The following is a 26395-nucleotide window of genomic DNA, read 5'->3' as shown; positions in this document are numbered from 1 at the left end:
GCCCAAAATAAATAAATCAATAAATAAATCTGCTTTCTTTCCCTTGTTTCCTTTTCATTTACTTGGTCAAGCAAGGAAGAAACCAAGGAGGCATCTCAGACTGCTTCCAGCTGGTAGACAAGTCTTCCGGATGGTGTCTAGTTCCCGACAGCTCTGCTCTCCATGCCCTATCCCTTCTTCGGTCCAGTGAATCACTTCTTGTTCATATTGCCGAAGGCTCTTTCCCCGGCACCCACGTAATCGATGGCAAGAATCAAGAAAGACCACTGGAACACTGCAGGCTCCTGGCAAAACTCTCATGCCACTGCCCTCCCCAACTTTCATAGCTTCACCAGCACAATATGCTTGGGGGTCGTGAGGACAAATACTTTGATGTCTTCATCCCTGACTGTGTCACTCACAAGAAGCATCAGAGACCATCCCTCATTGACCAGATTCTCTCCCTGTATGGCTCTATAAATCTCTTAATTGTACTGGCTTCACTTCTCAAACACCCAACCTTCCTACTATACCCTGTGGACTCACAATCCATCTTTAGCAAAATCTCTTGGACCCTCAACCTCTTCCGTGAATATATCCACTATCTTCCTGCCCTAACGAATCTTGGTTCTCCCTTGAGAACACTGCTTCCCTCGACAGCCCTCTCAACTGGGAGCCATTTTCTCTCATAAACCTCCTCCCCATCTACATTGCCCTCCTAAATCATCTCCTCCCGAACTCTTCTGTGGACTCCAGAAGCTTTCTCAACATCTCCACTTGGGTGCTCAGAAGTCAGCACAACCTTAAAAGTGCCCCAAACCAGAGTCTGGAATTCCTCCCCAAACCTACTTCTCCCATTCTTCCCCATCTCAAGTTTAGGCAACTCCACTCTCCCAGCTGCACAGCCAACCAGCGCTGGCATAAGCCTGACTGTTCTCATTCTCTAATAACCCCGTACGTGCTTCCTCAGAAATCCCCTCTGCTACCTTCAAAGTTCTATTCAGAATCTAACCACATCTTTCCACCTCCAATGACCATCTCTCCTGGATTCCTGCCATACTCGTCGAAACATCCTGCTTCCAACTTTGCCTCCCCACAGCCAACTCTCTCCAGCAACCGGGCTGATGCAGCTACTTCAGATCATGGCACTGCTCTGTTCCAAACCCTGCTAAGGCTTCCCATTGCCCCCCAGCACAGGCCAAACCCTCAGAGTGGTTCCTAAGGCTCGGCATGACCTGGGGACCTTGCTACCTCCCAAAATCATCTCTGGCCACTCTCCTACCATTAGCCTCTTGCTGCCCCTTTATGCGGTAAACATACTCCTGTCTCAGGGCCTTTGCACTTACTGTTCCCACTGCCTAGAACACTCTTATCCCAGACAACCATATGGCTCATTTCACATCTTTCCATTTTCTGTTCAACTGCATTCCTATCAACAAAGCCCTTCCTGATCACCTTACATGACAAAGTAAGCTCCCCGTACTGCCTACCCTGTCACTCCAAATCCCATTCGCCCAGATTTTTCCCCAAAGCATTCTCTGCCACCTAAAACACTATATATTTTTTTATGGTATGTCTCCAGCCACAGTTTCTACAAACAGAAACTCTTTGAGGGCAAGAATTTCTTTTTATTTGTTCACTGCTTTATCCTCAGTGTCTAGAACACAACATAGCTCATTAAAAAAAAGAAAAAAGCACTCAATAAATATTTGTTGAGTTGAATGAAGAAAGGAAAAGAAAAGGGGAGAGAAGAAGGGAGGATGACAGGATGGCTGATCTTCAAACCCCCAAATATACCTAAGTGCAGAATCAGTGGCATGGGCTGCTGTTGTAGTAATGACTGGAGACTGAGCTCTGGTGGCCGACACAGTTGCTACCACAGCAGGAGGGATGGTATTAGAGGTGGTCACAGGTGGACGAGACTACCAAGAGAAGAGAAAAACATATTTCATTGAAAGCAAAAGCAAAATACAGTATGCCCAAAACACGGCAAGTATAATTTGAAAACTGGGCCTCGAAATAAGGGTGTTTATGTCCAAATGAAAATAAATTCTCACCATTATGATTACCGAGTTCTCTTTTCAGATAGGTTGTTAGAAGGCCAAGAGCCAGAATTATCCCCAAAAATCCAATGCTGGTTGGAGAGTACACAAGCCCCTCCTTTTCCAATATGACCGGACTCAAAATTCTGTCCTACGATTAGTACAGACTGGAATCTAGCCCTTCAGCTCTAGTTCCCACAGAGCTGTCACTGGTCCTGGAGCAGACACTTTTCATGACGACACAACCTAGGGCTTTCCACAGAGGGCCTACTCAGAACTGGATGCTGGCTCTCATGCCATCTGAGGGCAAAAAAGGCAAACACGTGGTAATAGCATTCTTTACCAGCGGAAGGTGCAGGGTGCCCAGAAGCTTTCTAGATGTTTCCATACGGATATACTTCCCTTACCCCTACATCTGTGTGTAAAATCTTCACCTGACTAACGAGTTCCACACTGGGCTTCACCCGCTTGCCCACTGTCAGATTCTCCAGTCATCCGAGCTCTCCTGAGTAGTCCTTCTTTCCTGCTCCTGCCACGTGCAGGTTAACTCAGCAAACTCTGCCCATTCTTGATCTGTTTCGCACCTGCAGACCTCGTCCCCATGGCGCTGCTCTCACAGCCTGTCCTCTCACACTAGGACTGCTGTGCTGTCTTCCTCACTACTGAGCTCTTGACCTTGGTTCTCCTCTTTCTCCAACCTTTCCTACCATTATACTCCTGGGGCCCTAATCAGTCTCCAAATGTGTTTTATTACCAGCAAGGTCTTTTATTTTGTTTAATGTGAAAGCCCTAGGCTAGACATATCTTACCCAGCGTCCCAGTCAGCACTCTTCTGTAGTATCTTAAACCCAGCTATTTCATACACGCTACCAGTCTGGCCCCAAAGGCACTGAACTTCTACCTTCTGTACGCGATTCAGCTAGATAAATCTTTCAAAGGTATTTCTTTGACCATATATCAGTATATTCCAAAGACGCAGTAGCTCTCTGCTGTGTACAATATCAAGTTTACAGTCTTCATCTTAGAGCCCCGAATTTAGAGACAGACACGGTATCACGCAGTAACACGTTATACTTCAGTAGTACTGAGGCCACAGGTTTCCTTGAAAAAAGTTGCAAGGCATGGACCGTCTTCCTCAAAAAGCATACATATGTGCGTAAAAATGTGCATAAAATGTTTACGGGTTCACACACCCCTATCCAAATTAGAATCCCTCAGTTCTAACTAGGCTTTACTCCACATCGTGTACAACCACCACTATCTTCCTTGCCTTGTTCACAGTGCTGCCCCCTTCACGCCTCTGAATCCCCACTGCCACACCCATCCCAACCAAAAGCCTCCCCTTACTACCTCTCTCCTAAACTCCTACAGCGGATCACATGACACTGTATGTAATTCAGCCTTCTCTACATCTTGGCAGCTAGATCCAAAGTCGCTTGAGGTTCAAGGACTCGCGCAGTGCCAAGCAGAGCGAATAACTCCGAGTAGGCGCTTAACGCTTGCTGGCTGACTACCCACAACCCTGGCGTGCCTGGATTGGCTGGTGAATGATGTGCTGTACTGCCGGCTGAGCTGCAGCAGCATTTGGCAACTGGGAAGTCGGCCTCAGGACCGTGGTTACTTTAGAACTGGACATCACAGCAGCAGCTGCTGCACCTGGAAAAACAGCATTTTTTTCATTAGTATGGCTTCCGGGCTCACGATTTAAATAGCTACAATTATATTCCCTATGAGCTCAGTATGTCAGTATTCAGCTTAAGTGCTTTATGTACGCTTCCCATTTCATGATACAGAAAATTAAGAGAACGTGCACTCGAGGGCTGAGATTTCATAAGATCGATCATCTGTATCGTTTCTTCAAGGGTGTTCTTAAATGAAACTGGCTATTTTTTTTTTTTTTTAAACTGCAAGTATGTAGCAGTGAAGCACAGCACGGTGCTGTTATTACCCTGATTCAAGCCAAGGCTGCAGCAGTTTAACCACCAGTGAGAGTTCACTTGAACCACCACTGCCTTTGTACCATCAGTGCCAATATCAGCACTGACAAGAGGGCACACGTCTTCGTTTCGACCTCACACAGGTCCCCCTGCAGTCTGTGACCCTCACTCTGAGAACAACCACTAAGTTACATCGAGAGAGAGTATTTGTTAGCCTGACTCTGCCGACAATAACTTTATCCTCTCCAATAGAAGGGAACAATTTCTGATCAAGTAACTGAAAAAACCCATTAAGCTTAATACCTTACAACCTATCAGCACTTAATTGTAAGAAGAAATTCATCTTATTGCCATGTGAATAAAAAGATTTGACTAAGCATTTTCACTAAACTTCAAAAATACTCAGTGTTAACATTTGTGACTCATTTATTGAAAATGAAGCCCATATTTACACGACCACAGCTTTCAGGAGCTCCTCAGTATAAAGGCCAATTTTTAGACCATAGAGAAAATTTGAACTGCTCTGAGTTTACACACACACACGTGTGTTGCAGTACAACTGTAACAAGCACCTCTTAGGCCACGCTAAAAACGTGCATGAATCTGCGTTTATCTCTGCTGTCCTGCAACGCTAAAAAGCTCATTCTGGATACGCTTTGTGTACTGTATCTTCTACCAAACGTACACCTGTCACTGCATTTCAGGAGTCTGAAGAAAACACGCAGCCTTTACCTACCTCGAGGTAAATGAGAAGCTCCGATGTGAAGAGGGGGCCCAGGTGCGTTGCTGCGGATGATAGACATCTGTACGTTTGTGGTCATGATGTGATGCAGGTTACTGGGATGCCCCTGCAAGAAACAGGATGCAACGTTATTTCCAAGTGTCTGGTCTTAGCCACGGGTGCTTAGCCATTGCTTCTAGGAAGTCAGCTGCCTCCAAATGTGGGTCATGTTGTTCCTCTTAAGATAGTGAGCACCCCAAGGGAAAGGACATTTAGTTTCCTTTTCACAGCATACTGCACGATGCCCTGTGCCAGCAGGCATGTGGTAAGGGGCAGGGAGGACCCATCAACTGCCTTGAATCTAGCTAGCTGTTAGATTCCTATCACTGATGACACATCTGACTGTCCACTTTCAGACACTCTCATCTTCAACAGTAGGCTTTTACCCTTGTTTTCTTTGTCTTGGCCTATAGCTTATTTTTTCTTATTATCACTATTTCCTTTACACGCCACTGCACTCACGTATGCTTTACGCTAGCCAGGATCTCTAAGTAAATTCAGTCAGCATCCAACGGGCACTCGCCCATCAGTTCTGCAGCTCACCCCTACCTGTCCCTTCCTCACACCTGCCCGATCCTGATGCCAGTGCTTCTCAGGTGGGCATTCCAGCACTTCTGGGAGGACTCAGCAATATGACAAAATGAAAAACACCACAGTGCACCTTTTTGGAATACCATTTTTCTCCTGAAAACTTGAAGGGAGTGAGTTGTGAGATTCAGTTTTCATTGGTAAGTAATTTAAAATATTTAAATAATACATATTATGGAGGAGGACTGCAATTTCAAAAAAAAAATTAAGTTAAAACATGAGACTTTAAAATAAAGGTTCACAACTGGTAGGCTGCTGAGGGAACCCGCCAGTCGCCCAAGAGACACACATCACCGTCCTCAGAGAACAGCCTTAGAGAAGCACTGCTGCTGTGAGGCTGTCCTCAGCCCACTGGAGTTCTGCGCCTGTAACCAAGCACAGCCGGACTCCTGTGCTCCTCAAGGTCACGGGCTGTCTTATCTAGATCTGCTTCTCACACTGCAGGGGGTGCCTCGTACACAGCAGATACCCACTACGTACGGGCCGAATGACAAGACCACTGTGCATACTGGTCTCACTCCCGAGGCCATCCTTCTCTGTCCACTCTCCTCTTGTCCCCTTGCAGATACCGGTGACCAGTTACTTTTTGATTTAGTCCAGTGCCTAATGTACTGCTGGCATTCAGTAAATAATGATCAACAGTTTGGCATCTCAGTTTGAAAATCAGCAAATTAAGAGGAAAAAAACCTGTTGTCCACTGATTGTTGCCACAGGAATGGCTGCAGCTTGAGGGATGCTACTCTCCATGGTAACGGTAACCTGCCCTGGAAGCTTGGGGGGAAGTGACAAGGTGGAAGGTGGAGCAGGAGCAATGGGACGGCTAGGCACGGTGGGCTTCGGGGGCGGCTGCGAACAGAAAACCACACGACACAGATCAACAGCGTTTCCAGCGATGCCCTTCATTCCACACACGCGCACAAATCAAACCTGGAGAGCGCCAGGAAGGATGCCCGAAGCCTCACATGTTCTATCTCTTAGCATCACAGCCTCTCCATTGAGGTGCTAGCATTGCCATGTTACAGATGTGGAAACATACAAAGCAAGGCTAAGTCCCTTGCTTAAAGCCACACAGACAGTAAAAACTAGAACTGGGAATAAAGCCCAGATCTGTATGGCTCACAGCCCACATTCTTTCTTCTATACCGTGCCGCCTCCCAAGTTTGGCTGGAAGTAAACAAAACTCCCAGTAACTGACACATATCCATATGGTTAATACACAAGGCGATATTCTGATACACCCAAATTAGCAAGCTATCAAAACAAAACCTTGGAGAAGAGTGCCACTCCAAGATAAAAGCTACACTAGCACGCCCATAACTTGAAATAAAATCAACGTCAAAATGGGTATGAGAAAAGATCCTGTGATGCCAACTGCCCAGCGGCACGAGACTAGGCACTGCAGAACAGCGCAACTCTGAGTTACAGAGAGGAGCTGAACTGATAGGTCAAAAAGAAAAAGCTACGATCCTAGGATACAGCCTAAGACTCTGTGAGCACTGTCAGAAATACTAGCCAGTCTTTAGCTGTCGTTCAATGTGAAATTTTAAACCTCTCCATTACCTTCATAAGTCCCTCCGAAAATGAGAGTGGCACTGCTGGCGTCAGATGTGCTGGCGGGGCTGTCACTGTGACAGGTGTGCCCGATGCAACAGCATGGTGTGTAGACAACATCTGCACCTGTGGATAGGGCCTTACCACAACAGGCTCTTGCTTCTCTTCACGGGACTGTAGGGAGCTGCTGGAACCCACGTGCTCCCTGGCAGTGACTTCAGCATCTCGACTAGATTCATCGTTGACTAGTGAAGACATGAAAGGTGAAACAGCGTGTCATGCCCTTCCAATATCAAATAACATAACGGCACATGTGAGAGTGGCGCTTGCAGTTAAGTTGCAGGGTTGATAAACTGACCGTTTCCTTCTGAGATTTTCTTAACAAGGAAAACTTGGGCATCAAATTCCCCTGATGGAGAGCAAACTCGAAAGTCACACCTATGGAACACGGGACTTGTTTTAAAGATTGTAATTTCCTACTCCTATGAACAAAGGGCCTGAAAACTATCTAGAATGACCTCAAATACTTGAAATTGTAATATAAGATATAAGGCAATTTCATTTAAAATATTTATTTAAAAAGTTATAAAAACCTAATATTAAAAAGGTGACTTGGGGACTTCCCAGGCGGTCCAGTGGTTAAGAATCCATGCTTCCACTGCAGGGGGCACGGGTCTGACCCCTGGTAGGGGGGAGCTAAGGTCCTGCATGCTGTGTGGTGCGCCCCCCCCCCAAAAAAAAGGTAACCAATTTCTCAGTCCAAATCCCTACAGAGTGAACAAGTAAAGCTCTATCATCATTACAATGCATGCACCCTTTGAGACTCAACAATTCCACTTGCATGACTGTACCCTATAGATACACAGCATGTGTGTAAAATGACTCAGGTACAAGTTATCTGTTTCAGTATTTTTATACTAGCAAAGGAACCGAAAAACCTACATGTCCATCAATAGAGGACTCGTTATATAAATTATGGTATACTCACACAACACACTACCATGCAACCATAAAAATAAAACAAGAAAGCTTTTTAGGTACTCTTATGGGAAAATGTATTATATATATATATTGTGAAAAAGATATATGAAAATACCAAAGTACAGAACAGAGAAAACGTAAATAAAATAAACACAAATATAAATACATTTGTATTTGAATATGGATAACGTATCTCCAAAGCATCTTGGTTGCCTGAAAGGAAAGAAAGTGGATGAGTGGGGGACAGGAAGGAGAGAGATTTTTCAGTGTATATTCTTTCTTCTTTTGGAATTTTGGACCATGAGAACACGTAACGTATTTAAAAATTAAGTTAAAAAAATCAAGGAACTGGGACTTCCCTGGTGGCGCGGTGGTTAAGAATCCACCTGCCAATGCTGGGAACATGGGTTTGATCCCTGGTCCGGGAAGATCCCACATGCCACGGAGCAACTAAGCCCGTGCGCCAGAACTACTGAGCCTGCGCTCTAGAGCCCATGCGCCTAGGGCCCATGCTCCGCAACAAGAGAAGCCACCGCAATGAGAAGCCTGCACACTGCAACGAAGAGTAGCCCCCACTCGCCACAACTAGAGAAAGCCCGCGTGCAGCAACAAAGACCCAACGCAGCCAAAAATAAATAAAACTAAAAATAAATTTAAAAATGCTGTGAATTCAGAACACAATGATTAAAAAATTTATTAAAAATCAAGGAACTAATGGAATGAAAGAGGAGAGTCTGTGAAAATATTAATTTGCACTATCATTTCCCCAAAACAACACTGACATTATTTTTCTGAACATAAAGATTATACTTACATAAAAAATTTTAATTACTTGGAAAACTATAAAGAAAGTAAAGCTGCTCCCAAAGTCTATCCCCTAAAGGCACCAAGTTACTATCTTGGTAAAACGTCAGACACTTCTCAGCTCTTTAATCTTAGGTGGGTTTTTATTTACGTAACTTTTTATTTAACTGTAACCTTCATAAAGACAAATGTATAGCTCAATGAACTTTTACGAACGGCATACACCCGAGTTACCAGCCCCGAGATCAACAAGCAGAATGCTACCGCTTCCCCATAGACCCTCTGTTCAGCCTGATGCCAGTCACTGTACCTCCCAATGATACTCACTACGCTAACTCCTAAAACTACAGGTTACTGTTGTCTATTTTTGAACTTATATAAATATACTCATAACAAATGTACCTGGTTCTTGTCTCTCTCACTTATAGGTATAAGATTTGTGCATATTACTGCATGTAGCCATAGCTCCTTCATTCTCAGTACAGTATGCCATTGCTTGAATAAATCACAAATTGCCCATTTTACTCCCAGTTAGTTTTCAGGTTTTTTGGGTTTTTTTTTTTTACTATTATGAATAGGAATGCTAGTAATTATTCATGTGTATGACTTTTGGTGAACATTACCATTGCTATTGGATTCCACCTTAGAGTGGAATCGCTAAGTAATACAGAATATACACCGCATCATTTCAAAAGTGCTAAATGAAATTCTATTGAATAGATGTACTATACCTTTTTAAACCATTATATCATCGATGAGCTTTTAGGTTATTTTCAAATTTTTGCTATCGTCAACAACTCTAGAATAAATATCCATATGTACTCTGAGTCCTTGTTCAATGATCTCAGGAAAAAAAATCAGAAATTTTCTCTTGGAGGAAAAAAGTGCTGGGAGAAAAGATTAATATATTTTATATTCTGCTATACATTGACCCTTCTCCTAGGTCATTCAGATTTTTTAAAATTTTGATTTTTAAAACCGCTTTATTGAGGTATAACTTGCATACAATAAAATGGCTATTCTAAAGAGAGTTCAATGATTTTTTTTTTTACATTCTCACCAACAAGTTAGGAGCAGAATGGCTGGGTCAAATGGTAAACTTCATATGAAACTGCCTAAGTACTTTCCAAAGTGGTTGTATTATCTCATGTTCCCACCGGCGGTGTACTAGCGGTCCAGTTGTTCCTCATCCTCACGGATTCTTGACACACCGACATTCTAGTGGGTGTGTACTGGGTATCTCATTGTGGTTTTAATTAACATTTCCATGCTGACTGGTAATGTTGAACTTCTTTTTATGTGACCATAGGCCATTCATATACATCTTCCTTTGTGAAGTATATGTTCATATCTTGTCCATTTTTTAATCAATCAGGTTTATTAACTGAGGTACAATTTACATATAAAATCTACTAATTTTTTGTATAAAACTAAATTTTCACAAATGTATTCAGTACTGTTATCACAACACAATCATGACATAGAACATTTCCCTTACTCTAACAAGTTCATTCATGCCCCTTTGCAGACAATTCCCTCCCTCCCACCCCTACTCCTTAGAAACCACTGATCTATTGATGGTTCTATCACCACTGCTTTGTCTTTTCTGGAATTTCATAGAAATAGAACCACACAGTATATGGTCCTTTGGGTCTGGCTTCTTTCAGTAAAATGCTTTTGACGTTCATCCACGTTACTGTTTATAACGCTAGTTTGCTTCTTTTTACCACTGAGTAGTATTCCACTGTATGGATTAAACCAAACTTTGCTTATCCAGTCACCAGTTGATAAAATCTGGGTTCTTTCCAGGGTTTGGCTATTATGAATAATGCTTCTATGAACACTGAAGGAGAAGTCACTGTATGTGTGACACATATTTTTATTTATCTTGGGTAAACACCTAGGAATGAGACTGCTGGGTTGTATGGTAAGCTTACGTTAAATTTTTTAACATACTGTGCCAAACTGCTTACCAAAGTGGCTGGATTACTTTGCATTCCCACCAATGCATGGGTTCTGCTTGCTCGAGAAACACGTCAAAACTCGGTATTGTCAGTCTTTTTGTTTTAGTCATTCTAGTGGGTGTATAGTAGTTTCTCACTGTGGTTTTAATTTGCATTGCCCTGAGGAGTTAATACAGTTGAATATCTTTTGTGTTTATCTGGCCTTTATATAGCATCTTTGGTAAAGTGTCTATTCACATATTTCATCCCTTAAAAACAAACTAACAACAAAAAAACACAAGCTGTTTGCCTTTTTTGCTATTGAGTTACAAGTTTTTTATATATTCCAGATGTAAGTCCTTTGCTGACACATTTATCACAAATGTCTTCTCTCATTTGGTAGCTTGCCTTTTTATTTTACTAACAGTGTCTTTTGCAGAGCAGTCATTTTTAATGTTGATGAAGTACAGTGTATTAGTTGCCTCCTTTACAACCAATGCTTTTCGTGCCCTAAGCAATTTTTACTTACTCTAAGGTAACAAACAGTTTCTCCTATATTTTCTTTTAGAAATTTTAAGTTTTATACTTAGGTCCATAATTATACATTTCGAGTTAATTTATGTGCACAGTGGAAGTAAAGGTCAAGGTTTATTTTTTTTCATATGGATATTCTGGTGTTCTGGCACTATTTTGTTAAAAAGACTATCATTCCCCTATTGAATTATCTATGTACTTTTATCAAAAATCAATTGACCATTATGTGTGGGTCTATTTCTGGATCCTCTAGTTTGTACCAATGATCCAGTGATTTATGCTGGATATTTATGCAATATCACATTGTCTTGAGTAGTGCAGCTTTATACCAAGTCTTGAAGTAAGGCAGTGGAGTCCCCCAACTTTCTTCTTTTTTGTCTAAATTGCTTTAGCTATTCTAGGTCCTTTGGTTTTCACACAAATTTTAGATTTAATTTTTAGAAAAGTACCTGATGTGAATTTGATTAGGATTCATTTGAATCTACAGATCCCTCTGGGTAAAGGAAAATACTGAGTTTTCCAATCCATGAACATGATAGATCTTTTCATTTATCTAGGTCTTTAATTTCTCTCAGCAATGTTTTACATCATTTTCTGACCCCAGGTCATACACATATTTTGTTAACTTATTCCTAAGTATTTTATGTTTTTTTTAAAATGATACTGTAAATGACATTTTTAAAATTTCACTATTCATTACTAGTATTTAGAAATATAATTGATTTCTGTACACTGAACTTTTATCCTGCAACCTTTAGTAATTTCACTTATTAGTTCCAACAGCTTTTAAAAAACATTTAGTATTTTCTGTATATGTGATGCTTGTGAATAAAGACTTTTACTTCTGTCTTTCCATTATCAACTGATTTTTAACCTTCCCCACTGCCCAGATTTTCCCCTAATTAAAATTTTAAAGGAAATGGACAACTTCATAACTTTCCTCCAAACCTATCTGTCCAGGAAGACTTTGATTTTTGACACTTTCATTTAAGATATAATGCACTGACCATTCTCCACTAAGCTCTTTTTGCAACTATGTATCGTTTCCTTCTAGGTATTTGAGGTTGTTTATTTTTATCAGAAAAGAACCTTGAAGCAGTAGTTAAGAGAACGGTTGTAATCTATACTTCTGTACTGTGAACATGTACTTGAAATCCTGACATGCGTAGGATCCCAACTTACTTCTTCCAATAAGAGCATCAGGAAATATAGAAAAACATCTAACTACTTAAGGAAAACTTTTATTTTCTTTTTAAGAGCAACTGAAGGAAACAACATACACATTTCAGAAGTAAAATTATAGACAATTTGGGTCTAAGTCAATGATTTCCTTCTCAACAAAGTCTGAGGGCAATTATTGCTAATTGATACCCTTTTTAATGAGCAGTATAATTCTTGCAAATAGATGTTCAAAAATTTTCTCTTTTGGGGTTTCCCTGGTGGCGCAGTGGTTGGGAGTCTGCCTGTCAATGCAGGGAATGCGGGTTCGTGCCCCAGTCTGGGAAGATCCCACATGCCGCGGAGCAACTAAGCCCGTGTGCCACAATGACTGAGCCTGCGCTCTAGAGCCCTCAAGCCGCAACTACTGAGCCTGCGAGCCACAACTACTGAAGCTGATGCACCTAGAGCCCATGCTCCGCAACAAGAGAAGCCACTGCAGTGAGAAGCCCGTGCACCACAATGAAGAGTATCCCCCGCTCGACACAACCAGATAAAGCCCGCGTGCAGCAACGAAGATCCAACGCAGCCAAAAATAAATAAATAAAATAAATTAATTAAAAATGGATTTCTATTAAAAAAAATTATCTTTAGCTGTGCTCCTTTAAATTATTCTGTTGTGGGGATTCCCTGGCACTCCAGTGGTTAGGACTTGGCGCTTTCACTGCTGTGTCCTGGGTTCAATCCCTGGTCAGGGAACTAAGATCCCGCAAGCCATGCAGCTTGGCCAAAAAAAAAAAAAAAAAATCCACTGTGAATTCATACAAAAGATAAAACACTGTCAAAAATCTTTGTTAAGGGGTCAGGAACTTGAAGTGGCGCTCTAAGAATTTGTTAACCTCTACCCTGTAGCAAGGATAGCATATACAAGAAGCGTGGACAGATAGGTCCTGGCCTTCATTCTAGGAGGAGGCCCGACCTTGCGTTGCTGTGGATGATGGAGTCAGTAAAGACTTCCCAGAGAAAGTGACATCTGAGAGGAAACCTCAAGGAAGAACAAAGAATTAGCCAGATAAATCAGTGTGCAAAGGAAGAAGAAAGATTGTGGCAAACAAACAAAACAAAACTGGACTGTGTAAAGTCCCAAGGTCAAGAAGGCTGAGAACTTATCATCTGTTCAGAAAATATGAGCAGCTACTATTAAGCAGGAGGAATAAAGTAGCTTAAAGTTACTTTAAGTCTAAAGAGAACTAAAATAAATTTGTAACAAAAACTAAGTTGGCAGGAAGGAGGCGAAGCAATAGGAAGGAGGCCACAGCTCACAGGTGAGAGACAAAGACAGAACAATTAAACACCATGCCTGAGTTTCTGGTTTGAGCAATAAGTAGATGGTAAGTACCATTTACCATGATGAGGAACATAGAAATCAGGCTGTAAAGAAAGAGGAATAAAAAAAGGAGTACCTTACTTCACTTCGCAATGCCACCTTTCCACTTTATACACAGAATACAGAATTATTTGAAGGAGTAACTCAACTTCAGCACTGCTGACTGGACTAGATACTTTGCTGTGGGGTTGGGGGCTGTCCTGCTTAACGTCGTGTATTTAACAGCATCCCGGGCCTCTAAATATCCGATGCCAACAGCACCCCCTACTTGTGACACCTAAAAGTGTACCGAGACATCGCCTAATATTCCCTGGGGGGCAAAATCATCACCAGCTGAGGCCACTGATCTTCAGCATTCAAAGAGTACACAACTAAAAACCAAGTTGCATATATGTGCGTATACACATCTTTTTAAAATCTCTTTTCCTATACAGTAAGCTCCTGAAAGGCAAGACCTACGCCTTACACACCTTTGCATCCCTCATGGCATTATTATTACACCTCTGGGCCTTAATTAAATAAGAACACATTAATACATTAAAAAAAATGTTCTTGTAGGCGTGCTTCACTGTAAGTTTCATGTACACTCTGTACATGTGAATCAAGTGGTTAAAACAGGAAGAAAGAAAGCCCTATTTAAATTAGAACTGTAATATATCCATTTTTCAAATTTGATAACCTAGTATTTACTAAAATCCCACAAAAAATTTGCTAATTTTTAAATTAGAAAACTGGCAATATTTTTAAAGCAGGAAGCAATAAAGAAAAATATCACACATCTCACCTGTTGCAGCTGGGTTTATCAATCCTGCAGAACCACTGTTGGCTATCTGTGAAGGAGCCTGGCTTAGCCCGGTGGAGGGGGTTCCTAACCGAGGAAACTGTTGAGAACTCATTTCCACCTGCAGTGCATAGGCATATGGTTATTACTGGATTCTGATATTAGAATCAATGAGAAAGTAAAGCATTTTTAGTACCTACATCTTCCCTTAGAAAAGCAAATGTAGCATCATCTATCTAAAATGATACTTGTGTTCAATATACAGTGCAGAAATGGTGTAAACTGTTTAAGCTTTTGATGTACATAGGTTCAATTAATGGTAAAATCGTTTATGTGGTGCTGGGGGATATTATGACACCGCCCCCCAATACCTGTGGATTGCCACAAAGTCGGCACTGCATTGTGTATAACATCCACGTGACAGATCTTAACACAATACATATATTCTGTGTAAAGTTTCAAGACAAATGGCATGTGCCTTTGAAAGACTTAAGCCTCACACCAAGGTGAACAGAACTGTCATCAGTGTGTCACAGGAGGAATCGGAGGCAGATGCCCTATCCTAAGAAGGGATCAGAAACCTTCCATCAAGACCTGATCCGAAAGGAATTCCCAAACGCTTTCCTGCACAGGCCTCCATTGACGGATTTCTCCCCCGCCCCTTTCACAGAGCCCCACTGAGCCAAAGGGAACCGAGACCTTCACCACTTTCCCTAAAATCGACCCCCACTCCTCCTCCTTCAGGAGCCGATATCCCCGATACGCCCGCAATCCTGCCCCCACCCTGAAGTCCCCCGCTGAGATCGGAGAACACAGGTCTCCAGACACTCCGGGTCTCGGAGACTCCATCCCTGGGGAGGGGGCAGGCGTTCTGAGGAGCCCCGGGACCAGTGTGCCCTTTACCTGCCGCCGCCCGCCGCCCGCCCCTCCCGATTCCACATCGCCGGGCTGGGGGTGCCGCGGAGGACCCATCTCGGTGGCAGCGCTGGGCTCCGAGGTCGCGGGGACGACTCGTGTCGCAGCCCGCCTCGGGCCCGCCGCTGTCCAGCCCCGCCGGCCCCGCTCACCCCCGCTGCCCGGCTGCCGCTACGCTCCAGTCCTCTTCCCCCGAACCTGCCCCTACCTCCCCCGCCCGCCCATTGGCCCCACGCCCGGCGCGTCAGTCCGGGGCCCGCACCAATCCAACGCTGCCTGCGCGCTGAGATCCCGCCCCACCCTCCCGCCGACTGCCAGCCAATCAGGCGCGAGCCTCGCCGGGGCAGCCCAAACCTCTCGAGGCTGAGCCAATGGCAGAGGCAGACAAGCGCCGCAGGCGAAAGGGGCGGGGAGCTCGGAGGCCCCGCCTCGGTCAGGGTCTGAAAGCGGCGGGCGCAGGGCCCGGATGTGGAGAGTCACTTTAAACTGCTCCAGGAGCCAAACTCCCTGGGCCGCCCGCCCGCCCGCGCTCCCCCGGCCTCTCAGCTTCCCCGCCAAGGCCCACGCCCGCCACGCCCCCACGCCCGAATCAGCCCAGCCCTCCCGACGCCTCTCCCTTCCTTGCCACAGGACACCCGGCCTCTGCCGCCGGCCCAAAAGCCGTGCTCAGCTCGCGAAAGAGCTCAGGTTTGCGCCGCAGGAGACGAGGGACCGCTGCCCTTCCCCGGGGACGCGCAGCGGGAAGGACGCTGCAGCCCGGCTCGGCCGCCCCGCCCCCTCGTCTCCTCCCCTCTCCTCCCCTCCGCTCCCAGGCGCCCGTCCCGCCATTACCTGAGTGCTGCGCCGAGTGGCCGCGGCGCCGCCTCGAGCTCGCTCTCGTGCGCTCTCCGCCTGTGGAGCCGGCGTCCTCGGGCTCCCGGACCCGCCGCTGCCGCCGAGGCGCTAGCACTCTGCCCCCCACCCCTCAGCCCAGCGCCGCTGCTTCCGCCGCCGTAACGAGCCTCTGACCCATTGGCTGGGGTAGGCCCCGCCCTCCTCCGGAGAAGCCAGTCACCGCTCAGTGTGAGCGGAGAGCGGACGGGCCTGCCCCTCGGGGGCCGCTGAGGCCTCTGGGAAATGTAGTCCCAGGTGCCGAGAGGGCGGGCCTGGGCGGGGCGTCCGGGCGACCGGGCTGGGGCAACACACCCCTTTGCTGTGTAAAGTCGGTTCTGCATTTTCTCTTTGCCTAGTAAAAAGCTCATACCCTTTTGCCTCAGCTGACGCCACAAGGTTTCATTTTCCCGAGGGCGGTGCGGCGCGGGAAAAGGTAATGGAGGCCGACTGCAGCGGGCCGAAGGGGCTGCAGGCAGGGCCGAGGGCTTTCCTGACTGTTCTTGATGTCCCCACAGAGGCCACGGCCCGCAAAGCCTGAGCATCGTGGGAAGATCGGGTGGGCGGAACTGAAGCGACTCTGTCGGGTTTGCGCCCGGCGCGCCGCGTCGGGAGCTGCACACCAGGCCGGACCCGCTCGGGAGCCGAGCACCTTCGGGTTAAAGCCGGCTCGGAGAGGGGCCTTTGGCGCAGGACTCCGGCACGGTGCACCTGCTCGGTTTTTCCAGATTACGAAGAAGCGGAGGGAGGCGGTGGTGTTTTGTTGTTTTGTTTGGGGTGGAGGGATGGAGTTTATACAGCTGCAGTAGACTTAGCCAAAGCTGCCGGAGCAAAATCTGAATCTGACAATAGAGTTAATGGCCCCCTCCTCCCTTCCCAGATGGTAATTTAGATCTGGAGTTTTGTGTTAAGAAATAAATGGGGCTCACATCCCTTCTTCCTGTCGTGCACAGCTGTGTTCTTGCGAGGAAAAGAGTAGCTCGTGGCTACAAGAATGTCTCAAATACCTGCTCTCCTTCCTCAAGGCACTTTCCTTTCTCGCACTCTTCCCTTCTCAAATTTCTCCTAAAAGTAACTGGTGTGATATACCTTAGCCTCCTCTCTCCTTAGGCATTCCATTCTGCTTCTGCCACTCTTCTCAGACTGCTCCCCAAAGTTGCCAGTGACCTACTCACCTCACCCAATGGTCCTGGCTTAGTTCTCATCTTGTCTAGTTTACCAACAGTAATTCTTCCTTAAAATGTGCTTCCCTATGGGAAAAGAATCTGAAAAACTATATATATATATATATATATATATATATATATATATATATATATATATATATATATATATATATATATAACTGAAGCAATTTGCTGTACACCTGAAACTAACACAACATCGTAAATTGGCTATGCTCAGAAAAAAAAATTCTTCCCTTGGTCACCGGAACCACACTCTCTCCTGATTCTACTTCTGTCCCTATTAAGTTGCTTTCTACTTCTTTCTCACATATACAGCACTCTCCAGCCCTCTCTCAATGCTCTACTATCTTTCTAACTAGTTTAATGCACTCTCACAGTTTCAAATACTGTTCTCGAAAATGACTCAATATTTTGTCTGCGTGGTGATAAATATAACTCAAGATAACTCTCTCTTGAACTGTATACCTACAGTCCCACAAATATGTCTTACAAGCCCCTGAGACTTAACATATCGTACATCTTCATTGATTTGCCTCACCTGTGTACTCCTCCCCCTTGTTTCTGGGTTTGGTTAATGGCATCACCATCTTCTCTGCCTTTGGTTTAATTCTTGTTGGTTTCCACTCTTCCATCTCCCAGGGTCACCCTATGGACCTCTGCACCTCCTTTCCAGTTGCTTCCGTAGCCTCGGCTCAACCTGTCATTAATTCCTGTCTGGCTTATACTAACACTGCCTCACTCAAATCTCTTCCTACCCTCAACCTGTCCTCCGCAGAGTTCTTTTTCTAAAGCATTCCTCTGAATCTGTTCTTTCCATCCATGATGTTCCAATGACTTCAAAATCTATTCCAAACCCGTAAACCCAGTTCAAAGGCCTTAATAATTCAGTCCCTCCTGCCTCTCAAGTATGGTTGAGTACTCTCTCAACCATAGTTTCCACCAATTCTCCACACAGCTTGGCTTCCAGGGTTTTGCTCAAGCCTTGCCTTATATAGGCCTCACTCTTCAGCAGCTATGTAGCAGAGTGCTGCCATTTCTACAATGCCTAACTGCAAAGGAAATGATTTATCTTCTCCAAGAAGCCTTCCGTGAAATTACTCTCCTTCCCCCCCGCCCTACAGGATACTTCCGTGGACACTTCTTCAGTCCCTCTGTTATAGTACTAATCTATCTACGATGTATTCTTCCTGGATTAGGCGGAGAGAGAAATTATTCATCTTTATATCTCCCATCAACAGGAAGGATTCAATAAATGTTTCCTGGGTATAATCACAAACACATCCGTAGTACATGAATGAAATCCGAATTTTCCTTAGTTACTAGAGACAGTCTCTGCTTTATTCACTTATGTCTCTAGTCCCTCACGTAGTGGATACTTGAAGGAAAATAGATGCTTCACCTATGGTTGTGTTGCTAGGATTTAGGATTCCCATCCCCTGAGCTTGGCATGCTGAAGACAGCCTTCTTGTACCCCAACCAGGCTGAACCTTCCACACTTCTCAGGTCTTCAAGCCCCCCTGCCAGTTGCGGGGGCTTATTAGTATCTTGGGTTCTTGGAGATAGTGTGCACAGAAGAGAGTTTGGATGGATTGAACAAAGACACCATCAGGCATAACATCTGCTGGGTGGTTACCAAGAGAACAAATAACTACTGCCCTCTGCCAACAAAGAGAGTAAGTTCTCAATGCAAGCGTCCTGTGGTGGTCAGTCAAATGTCAGTGGATGGTCTGCAAGTGTTGGTGAAGCTCTGTTTGGTCTCTGCCACTGAACCCAGATGGTTCTCAGCCTGAGCCTGGGTCGTCTAATGATACTGACTCTTTGGTTCCTCGAGGTTCAGATACTCCCCTTGGCCCAACTCCCCAGCCAGGGAAATATAGTTCCCTCCAGGTAACTCATCTGTAAAATGAAAGTACCGTTACTTATCTCAATCTTATTGTGTAGTTGTTAAAAGCTACACACGTAAAGGACATGAAGCTTTTGAGCTCACTCACATTCATTGTTTTTATTACCTTCATCTGGTTTATTACCTAGGCCAAACTCAGACTCTGTCTCCTCCAAAGTGTGTATGGTGGACAGACTCTAGGATGACCCCTCATGGTTCCCCTCTTGGGGTTCATGACCTTGTGTAATCTCTTTCCTTTGAATGTGGCAGGATCTGTGACATTCTTCTAATCAGCAGAATATGGCAAAGGTGAGGAGATGTCACTTCCTGGACTGTATTATGTTATGTTTAGTTTTTAGCTAAATTTGAAACAATAGAGAAACATGATTTCGACACATTCAGGGTATTTAACGAGCCAAGTTTTTTAAACTTGTTACAGCAAGTTTAAAAAGATAGTGATTGTCATACGACCCAGCAATCCCACTACTGGGCATATACCCTGAGAAAACCATAATTCAAAACGAGTCATGTACCACAATGTTCATTGCAGCACTATTTACGATAACCAGGACATGGAAACAACCTAAATGTCCATCAACAGATGAATGGATAAAGAAGGTGTGGCACATATATACAATGGAATATTACTCAGCCATAAAAGGAAATGAAATTGAGTCATTTGTAGTGAGGTGGATTGACCTAGAGTCTGTCATACAGAGTGAAGTAAGTCAGAAAGAGGAAAACAAATACCATATGCTAACACATATATATGGAATCTAAAAAACAACAACAACAAAATGGTCACGAAGAACCTAGGGGCAAGATGGGAATAAAGACGCAGACCTACTAGAGAATAGACCTGAGGATATGGGGAGGGGGAAGGGTAAGCTAACCTGCCGACATTTTGATCTTGGACTTCCATTCTCCAGAACCGTGAGAAAATAAATTTCCACTGCTTAAGCCCTACAGTCTGTGATATTTTGTTATGGCAGCCCTAGCAAACTATGTACTGTACGTATACTACATATAGTAGAGTATTGTTTTGTGAAATTTTAGTTTCAGTTGTGTATATGTGCACTGGGTCTCAATGCAAGATGCATTTCTTATTATGGGTTGTAGGTCAAAATGTTTGAAAAACATTGAGCTGGAAGAAATGAAGGATTTTGCCTCCCAGTTCTGATATAGCCAATTGAACTAAAACCTTATACTAGGCAAACCTGGAGAAACCGTAGCTCCACTTTTCCTGGGTAGGGCGCTAAGGAGAAGAAATGGGTTCCTTATGAAAATGACTCTAGAACAGTGTTCTGGAGTGGAGTCTGTGGACAGAATTTACAGGGGTGTGAACTTGGATAGGAAGAAGGTACATGTTTATTTTCACTAATGTCTACCTGAAAATTACCATTTCCTTCCACTGCAAATAGAAGTAACAGATTTTGGTAATATTAACAGTACTTGTAACTTTGTCACCAATTAAAATCACGTATATTTTCATATCACATTACACAAACTCTATCTCAAAACACAAATTGCAACCATTCCTATATTGAAAGTATATTAGTTTGTTATTTAATATATTAATAAAGGAGCACATGTATTACGATGCGCAAATTTGTTTTTTTAAATATATTTTGATAATCATGTTTGTATATAATTTCTTTCCCCAGGATCCCTAGGTATTTATGCATTTAAGAGCATTTTTCTAAGAAGGGTCCAGAGGTTTCACAAGACTGTCAAAGGGGGTCTGTGACAGATAACGGGTTAAGAAAATCTCTACAGGTATATCTTTATAGACCCAGGTCCTGCCTCTGTTACATTTCAGCTGAGTCCTTTCTTCTCCGTTTCTTTCCACTATCACTGTTTTGGTTATGACCAAGACTCTCCTTCTGACCAGTTTCTTTTAACTGAGGACTTCTTTGGTTCTAACTTTGACTTGACATCTTCCCAAAAGCTGCCTCTGTGTTTACACCTGTGCTCTTGCAGTGCAGCCCAAGGATAGTGGCCCTACCCTGACTCTCGGCCCAGGAAACTGACCCACAGGGTTACAACTTCTGGACTGCTGAGGACCAGTGGGAAGAAGGTGTCTTGGCCACCGAAGGAGCTTGTGGCCATTAGAAAACCAGCTAATAACATCAGCAGCACAGAATGGGAAACCTTCAGTCCCAGGCCCTGTGGACCTGTTCCTGCCTCCTGAGGGTGTTTGACTTACTTTTGTGACTTCCCTCACTGCTTCATTTCTTATTTAGACTTCCAGCCCATGACCTGAATTTGTAGCCCCATACAAGGCCCTCCAGACCCAAGAGGTCCACATTTCCATTGCCCACCATCAGTGGCCATATGGAGAACGTCCATTCCCCACAGCGTGGAGTCTGCCAATTCACAATAATTGGGATCTTCACTCCCTTTGTCTTCCACAAGCACACAGCACTCCCATTTTGGTTCACCCACCTGACCAACACTGGGGGGAATTCCACACTCCCACAAAGAAAAGAATGATACCTTCCAGGGGTGGACAAGGACCATACTAAATCTCCTTCCCTCCACCCCCTTTGTGGGAGAGATCATCCACCTTGTGCTGCGGGGCCCTACTTGGCCATCATGTCAGTAGCACACTCTGACCTCTAGAGGGAGCCCCGTGAATAACGAAGAGGAGCAGCTGTGAGTCTTCAGGGAATGGGGGGCTGGAACCTCGAATCACCAGCTGTCCTGGGGAATGGGGCTCATGTCTGGGCCACATATCCTAAGTTCACTGATGACCTTTAGTGTCCTTTGGGCAGGAATGCCCTACTTAATTTACTTTGTCTGTTCTGGCTCCCCACCCATCTCTGCCCACTGCCAACATTTATCTATTTGGGGGTCATGATTCTTTTTTTTTTAAATCACTTTCATTTTTATTTATAATCAGAAAACAATTAGACATTAAAGTGGGAAGGTATCTACAAACAACAAATGCTGGAGAGGGTGTGGAGAAAAGGGAACCCTCCTACACTGTCAGTGGGAATGTAAATTGATACAGCAACTATGGAGAACACTATGGAGGTTCCTTAAAAAACTAAAAATAGAACTACCATATGAATCAGCAATCCCACTCCTGGGCGTATATTCCAAGAAAAACATGGTTTGAAAGGATACACGCACCGCAGTGTTCATTGCAGCACTATTTACAATAGCGAAGGCACGAAAGCAACATAAACGTCCATCGACAGAGGAATGGATAAAGACGACGTACATATACACAATGGAATATTACTCAGCCATTAAAAAGAATGAAATAATGCCACTTGCAGCAAGGTGGATGGACCTGGAGATTATCATACTGAGTAAGTCAGACAAAGACAAATATCATATGATATTGCTTATACGTGGACTCTTAAAAAAATGATACAGATGAACTTATTTCCAAAACAGAAACAGACTTACAGACTTAGAGAATGAACTTATGGTTACTAGGGGTGGGGGGAGGGATAGATTGGGAGTTTGGGACTGACATGTACACACTGCTATATTTAAAATAGATAGCGGTCGGCCCGGCGCTTCACTCGCGCTGCAGACCCCGCCTTGAGTGCGCAGCTCTCCGGCCCGCGTGAACGCTCCCCCCAGACACCACCACCCTTTGGAATGGCCAGCAGGGGACCTGCCTATGGCCTGAGCCGGGAGGTGCAGCAGAAGATTGAGAAACAATACGATGCAGACCTGGAGCAGATCCTGATCCAATGGACCACCGCCCAGTGCCGTAAGGATGTGGGCCGGCCCCAGCCTGGGCGCGAGAACTTCCAGAACTGGCTCAAGGATGGCACGGTGCCGTGTGAGCTCATTCATGGGCTGTACCCCGAGGGGCAGGCCCCAGTGAGGAAGATCCAGTCCTCCGCCATGGCTTCCAAGCAGATGGAGCAGATCTCCCAGTTCCTGCAAGCAGCCGAGCGCTACGGCATCAACTCCACTGACATCTTCCAGACTGTGGACCTCTGGGAAGGAAAGAACATGGCCTGTGTGCAGCGGCCACTGCTGAACCTGGCTGGGCTGGCGGTAACCCAGAGCAATGGGCTCTTCTCTGGAGATCCCAACTGGTTTCCCAAGAAATCCAAGGAGAACCCTCGGAACTTCTCAGACGACCAGCTGCAGGAGGGCAAGAATGTGATTGGGTTACAGATGGGGACCAACCGCGGGGCATCTCAGGCAGGCATGACCGGCTATGGGATGCCATGCCAGATCCTCTGATCCCACCCACAGCCCTGCCCCTGCCTGCCATGAATGGTTAATATATATATATATGTGTGTGTGTGTGTGTGTGTGTGTGTGTGTGTATATATATATATTTTAGCAGTGACATTCCCTGAGAGCCCCTGGAGCTCTCACACTCCCTTCTGCCAGAGTTGGGGCCTGGCCTGTCTCCTCTGAGGGTGCCTGACAGTGGCCTCCCCACCGTGCTTACTAATACATTCCCTTCTCCAAATCCACCAAAATTGGACCAACTGGCCTCTTTTCCCCAGGACCAAAATTAGGGGGGCATCACCCCTTCTCCCCACCATACCTCTTCTCTTTCTCTCTGGCCTCTCTTTCCCTGAGCCCTGTGCCCTGTGCCCTAATCCATTCCTTGACTGGGAGTCAGGGATGCTGCCTAATGGCCTTCTCCCCACAAGTACGCCTGGCCCACAGCTGTGGCTGCAGGGACTTAATTTATAGGGAGGGGTCTGTGGCGGCTGCTCCCCCAGCTCCAGCTGGACTGCACTCACCAAGCTTCTGAGGCAGCCTGCCCTGGCAGAGGCCTTCAGGCTTCTCATTTTCCATTCCCCTCTCTGTGGCTAAGGGGTGGGGGTGAGGGGACTGGGGAGGGAAGGCTGCCCTCCATGGGCTGGGGCTTGAAGAATCTGAGTTTGCTGATTTAAATAAAGAATCTCTGTCTTTAAAAAAAAAATTAAATTAAATTAAAAAAAAATAGATAACCAACAAGGACCTAGTGTAAAATAAATAAATAAATCATAAAAAAGGAAGAAAGTAAAATAAGGTATCATGTTTTACAACAACATTTTAAAATCAAATGTGATTAGATGGCAAGATTTATACTCCAAATATTATAATATGACGTTGAGAGAAATTAAGGAAGACTTAAAGGAGGTACATGCCATCTCCATGGACTGGAAGACTCAACGTGAAAACCTCTTATTCTCTCCAAAGTGATAGAGACTCACTACCATCCTGGTCAAAATCCCAGCAGGTTTTTATCCCCGCTGCGTGTGTGACTATAACAAGCTGATTCTAAAATTTTTTTGTTGTGGTAAAATATATATAACAAAATTTACCATTTTAACTGTTTTAAAGCATACAATTCAGTGGCATTAAGTACACTCGCAATGGTGTTTGGATAGATTCTTGACTGCTCAGGCTAGCCTGACCTCACCATCAGGACCCAAGCACTCCCTTAAAGGAGACTCCGGATTTTAGCAAAGGGGTGCAGTGGGTGTATCTAGAAAGCAACCGGTCTGGGACAAATGTATATATCTAATCTCATCCAGGCTTCTGTCTAGGAATAAACAATGCTCTGCATCATGGTTAGCTTTAGTATTTCCCTTTAAGCTGACTGTTGGAAGCACTTCACCACTATGTTATTTTTTTTCTCACTTTTTTATTTAGGAATATTTCAAACACATAGAAGGGTTGACAGTATTGCATAATGAACATCTAGATTCCACCCACCTAGATTTAACAATTTGCAACATTTTGCACAACAATTTTTAACATCAGCTTTCTTTATGCTCTCACCCATCCTCTCACGTGTGATTGTGTTTGTCAACACCCACTTTTTTCCTCCTAGACCATTGGGAAATAAGTTCAGGCATCAAGATGCTGCACCTTAAAATGCTTCAGTATGAATTTCCTAAGAATAAGAACTTTCTCCTACAAAACTTTAATACCCCAGGTGAGAAAAAATATTTTTTATATAGTAGTGTGTATACGTCGATCCCATTCTCCCAATTCTTCACACCCCCCTCTTTCCCCCTTGGTGTCCGTATGTTCGTTCTCTATGTCTCTGTCACTATTTCTGCTTTGCTAATAGGTTCATCTGTACTATTTTTCTAGATTCCACATATGAGCGTTAATATATGTTATTCGTTTTTCTCTTCCTGACTTACTTCACTCCGTATGACAGTCTCTAGGTCCATCCACGTCTCTGCAAATGATGGAGCCTCAGTACAAAGGGGTTTCCCTGGAGACTCCTGACAAGTACCATCAATTCTGTCTAATATGAACGACAATCCTTTCTAGTACCAAACATATTCCTAACAATACAGTATTGACACTGTCTCTACCCAGCACAATGTGTATCATATTGAAAAGTACCCCTCCTGATATTAGAAGTAATAGGCATCCCCTATACCCCAGAGCCTGCTGAAATTATTCACACTTGCCATCCTAAAGGTGTTTAACCTGCTGACCCTGCCTCGCCCATTTCTCCCCCTGGGAACCACAATAAAAACTCTTGCTCATATTATACCCTTGTTCTCTCTGCCTCCTAGCTAACCCTTCTGCTTCCCATGTGGCCCTGCATGGTGAGGCATGCCCCCTCCTCTGGGAATTGTGAGAAACCGTCTTTTCAATGGCAATTGTTTTCTGATCTGTTGGCCTCACCATACCTGAATAATATTTAAACCTACATTTGAAAACAATTATGCAGTTTATAGTTAAGGGGAGGTATGGTAACATCTCAAATGAATGTTAAATGTAGAAGTTGCAGATCTGTGTAGGTGAATCAAGGGAGAATTGCAATGGCCTGTCCAGTACTAGATTAAATTAAGTTAAATTCCTCCCAAGACTAAATGGCAAAATGAGATTCAAAGTCAATGACTATAATACATGCTGATTTATCAGGTAAAGAGATCATTTAAAAGAGAAAAAGCAGACCTAATCATTTGATTTCTTTACTTGTAAAAGGGAAATTTAACTACTTCCCCAGCAGTCTTCAGATTTTCCTTCTGTTAAGAGCAGTATAGGGACTTCCCTGGTGGTGCAGTGGTTAAGAATCTGCCTGCCAATGCAGGGAACACAGGTTCGAGCCCTGGTCCGGGAAGATCCTACATGC

General features: G+C 44.4%; 1 protein-coding gene and 1 pseudogene across 5 annotated transcripts in view; one reads left to right on the top strand and one right to left on the bottom strand.

Annotated features, from left to right (window-relative positions):
• The window catches only part of SAP130 (Sin3A associated protein 130), a 74201-nt gene extending 58620 nt beyond the window's left edge, over positions 1 to 15581 (bottom strand). For 2 of the 4 annotated variants that reach the window (XM_065880572.1, XM_065880573.1), the window contains exons 1-7: positions 15370 to 15438; positions 14470 to 14587; positions 6888 to 7123; positions 6015 to 6173; positions 4695 to 4806; positions 3553 to 3677; positions 1777 to 1901 (exon numbers count right to left, since the gene is read on the bottom strand). In XM_065880572.1, coding sequence (XP_065736644.1) covers positions 1777 to 1901; positions 3553 to 3677; positions 4695 to 4806; positions 6015 to 6173; positions 6888 to 7123; positions 14470 to 14587; positions 15370 to 15438 — 944 coding nt within the window. Of the gene's footprint in view, positions 1 to 1776; positions 1902 to 3552; positions 3678 to 4694; positions 4807 to 6014; positions 6174 to 6887; positions 7124 to 14469; positions 14588 to 15369; positions 15439 to 15533 lie in introns of those variants that run through there. The other 2 variants (XM_065880575.1, XM_065880574.1) reach the window with 2 other exon arrangements.
• A 7281-nt stretch (positions 15582 to 22862) lies between these two features.
• LOC136125807 (transgelin-2 pseudogene) lies at positions 22863 to 23535 on the top strand (annotated as a pseudogene). The gene has a single exon (XR_010656042.1). The product of XR_010656042.1 is annotated as a transgelin-2 pseudogene (transcript).
• Positions 23536 to 26395: the final 2860 nt, after the last annotated feature.

This window comes from Phocoena phocoena, chromosome 7 (assembly GCF_963924675.1).
Source record: "Phocoena phocoena chromosome 7, mPhoPho1.1, whole genome shotgun sequence".
Lineage (NCBI taxonomy): Eukaryota > Metazoa > Chordata > Mammalia > Artiodactyla > Phocoenidae > Phocoena > Phocoena phocoena.
This window is presented reverse-complemented; position numbering and strand designations above follow the sequence as displayed.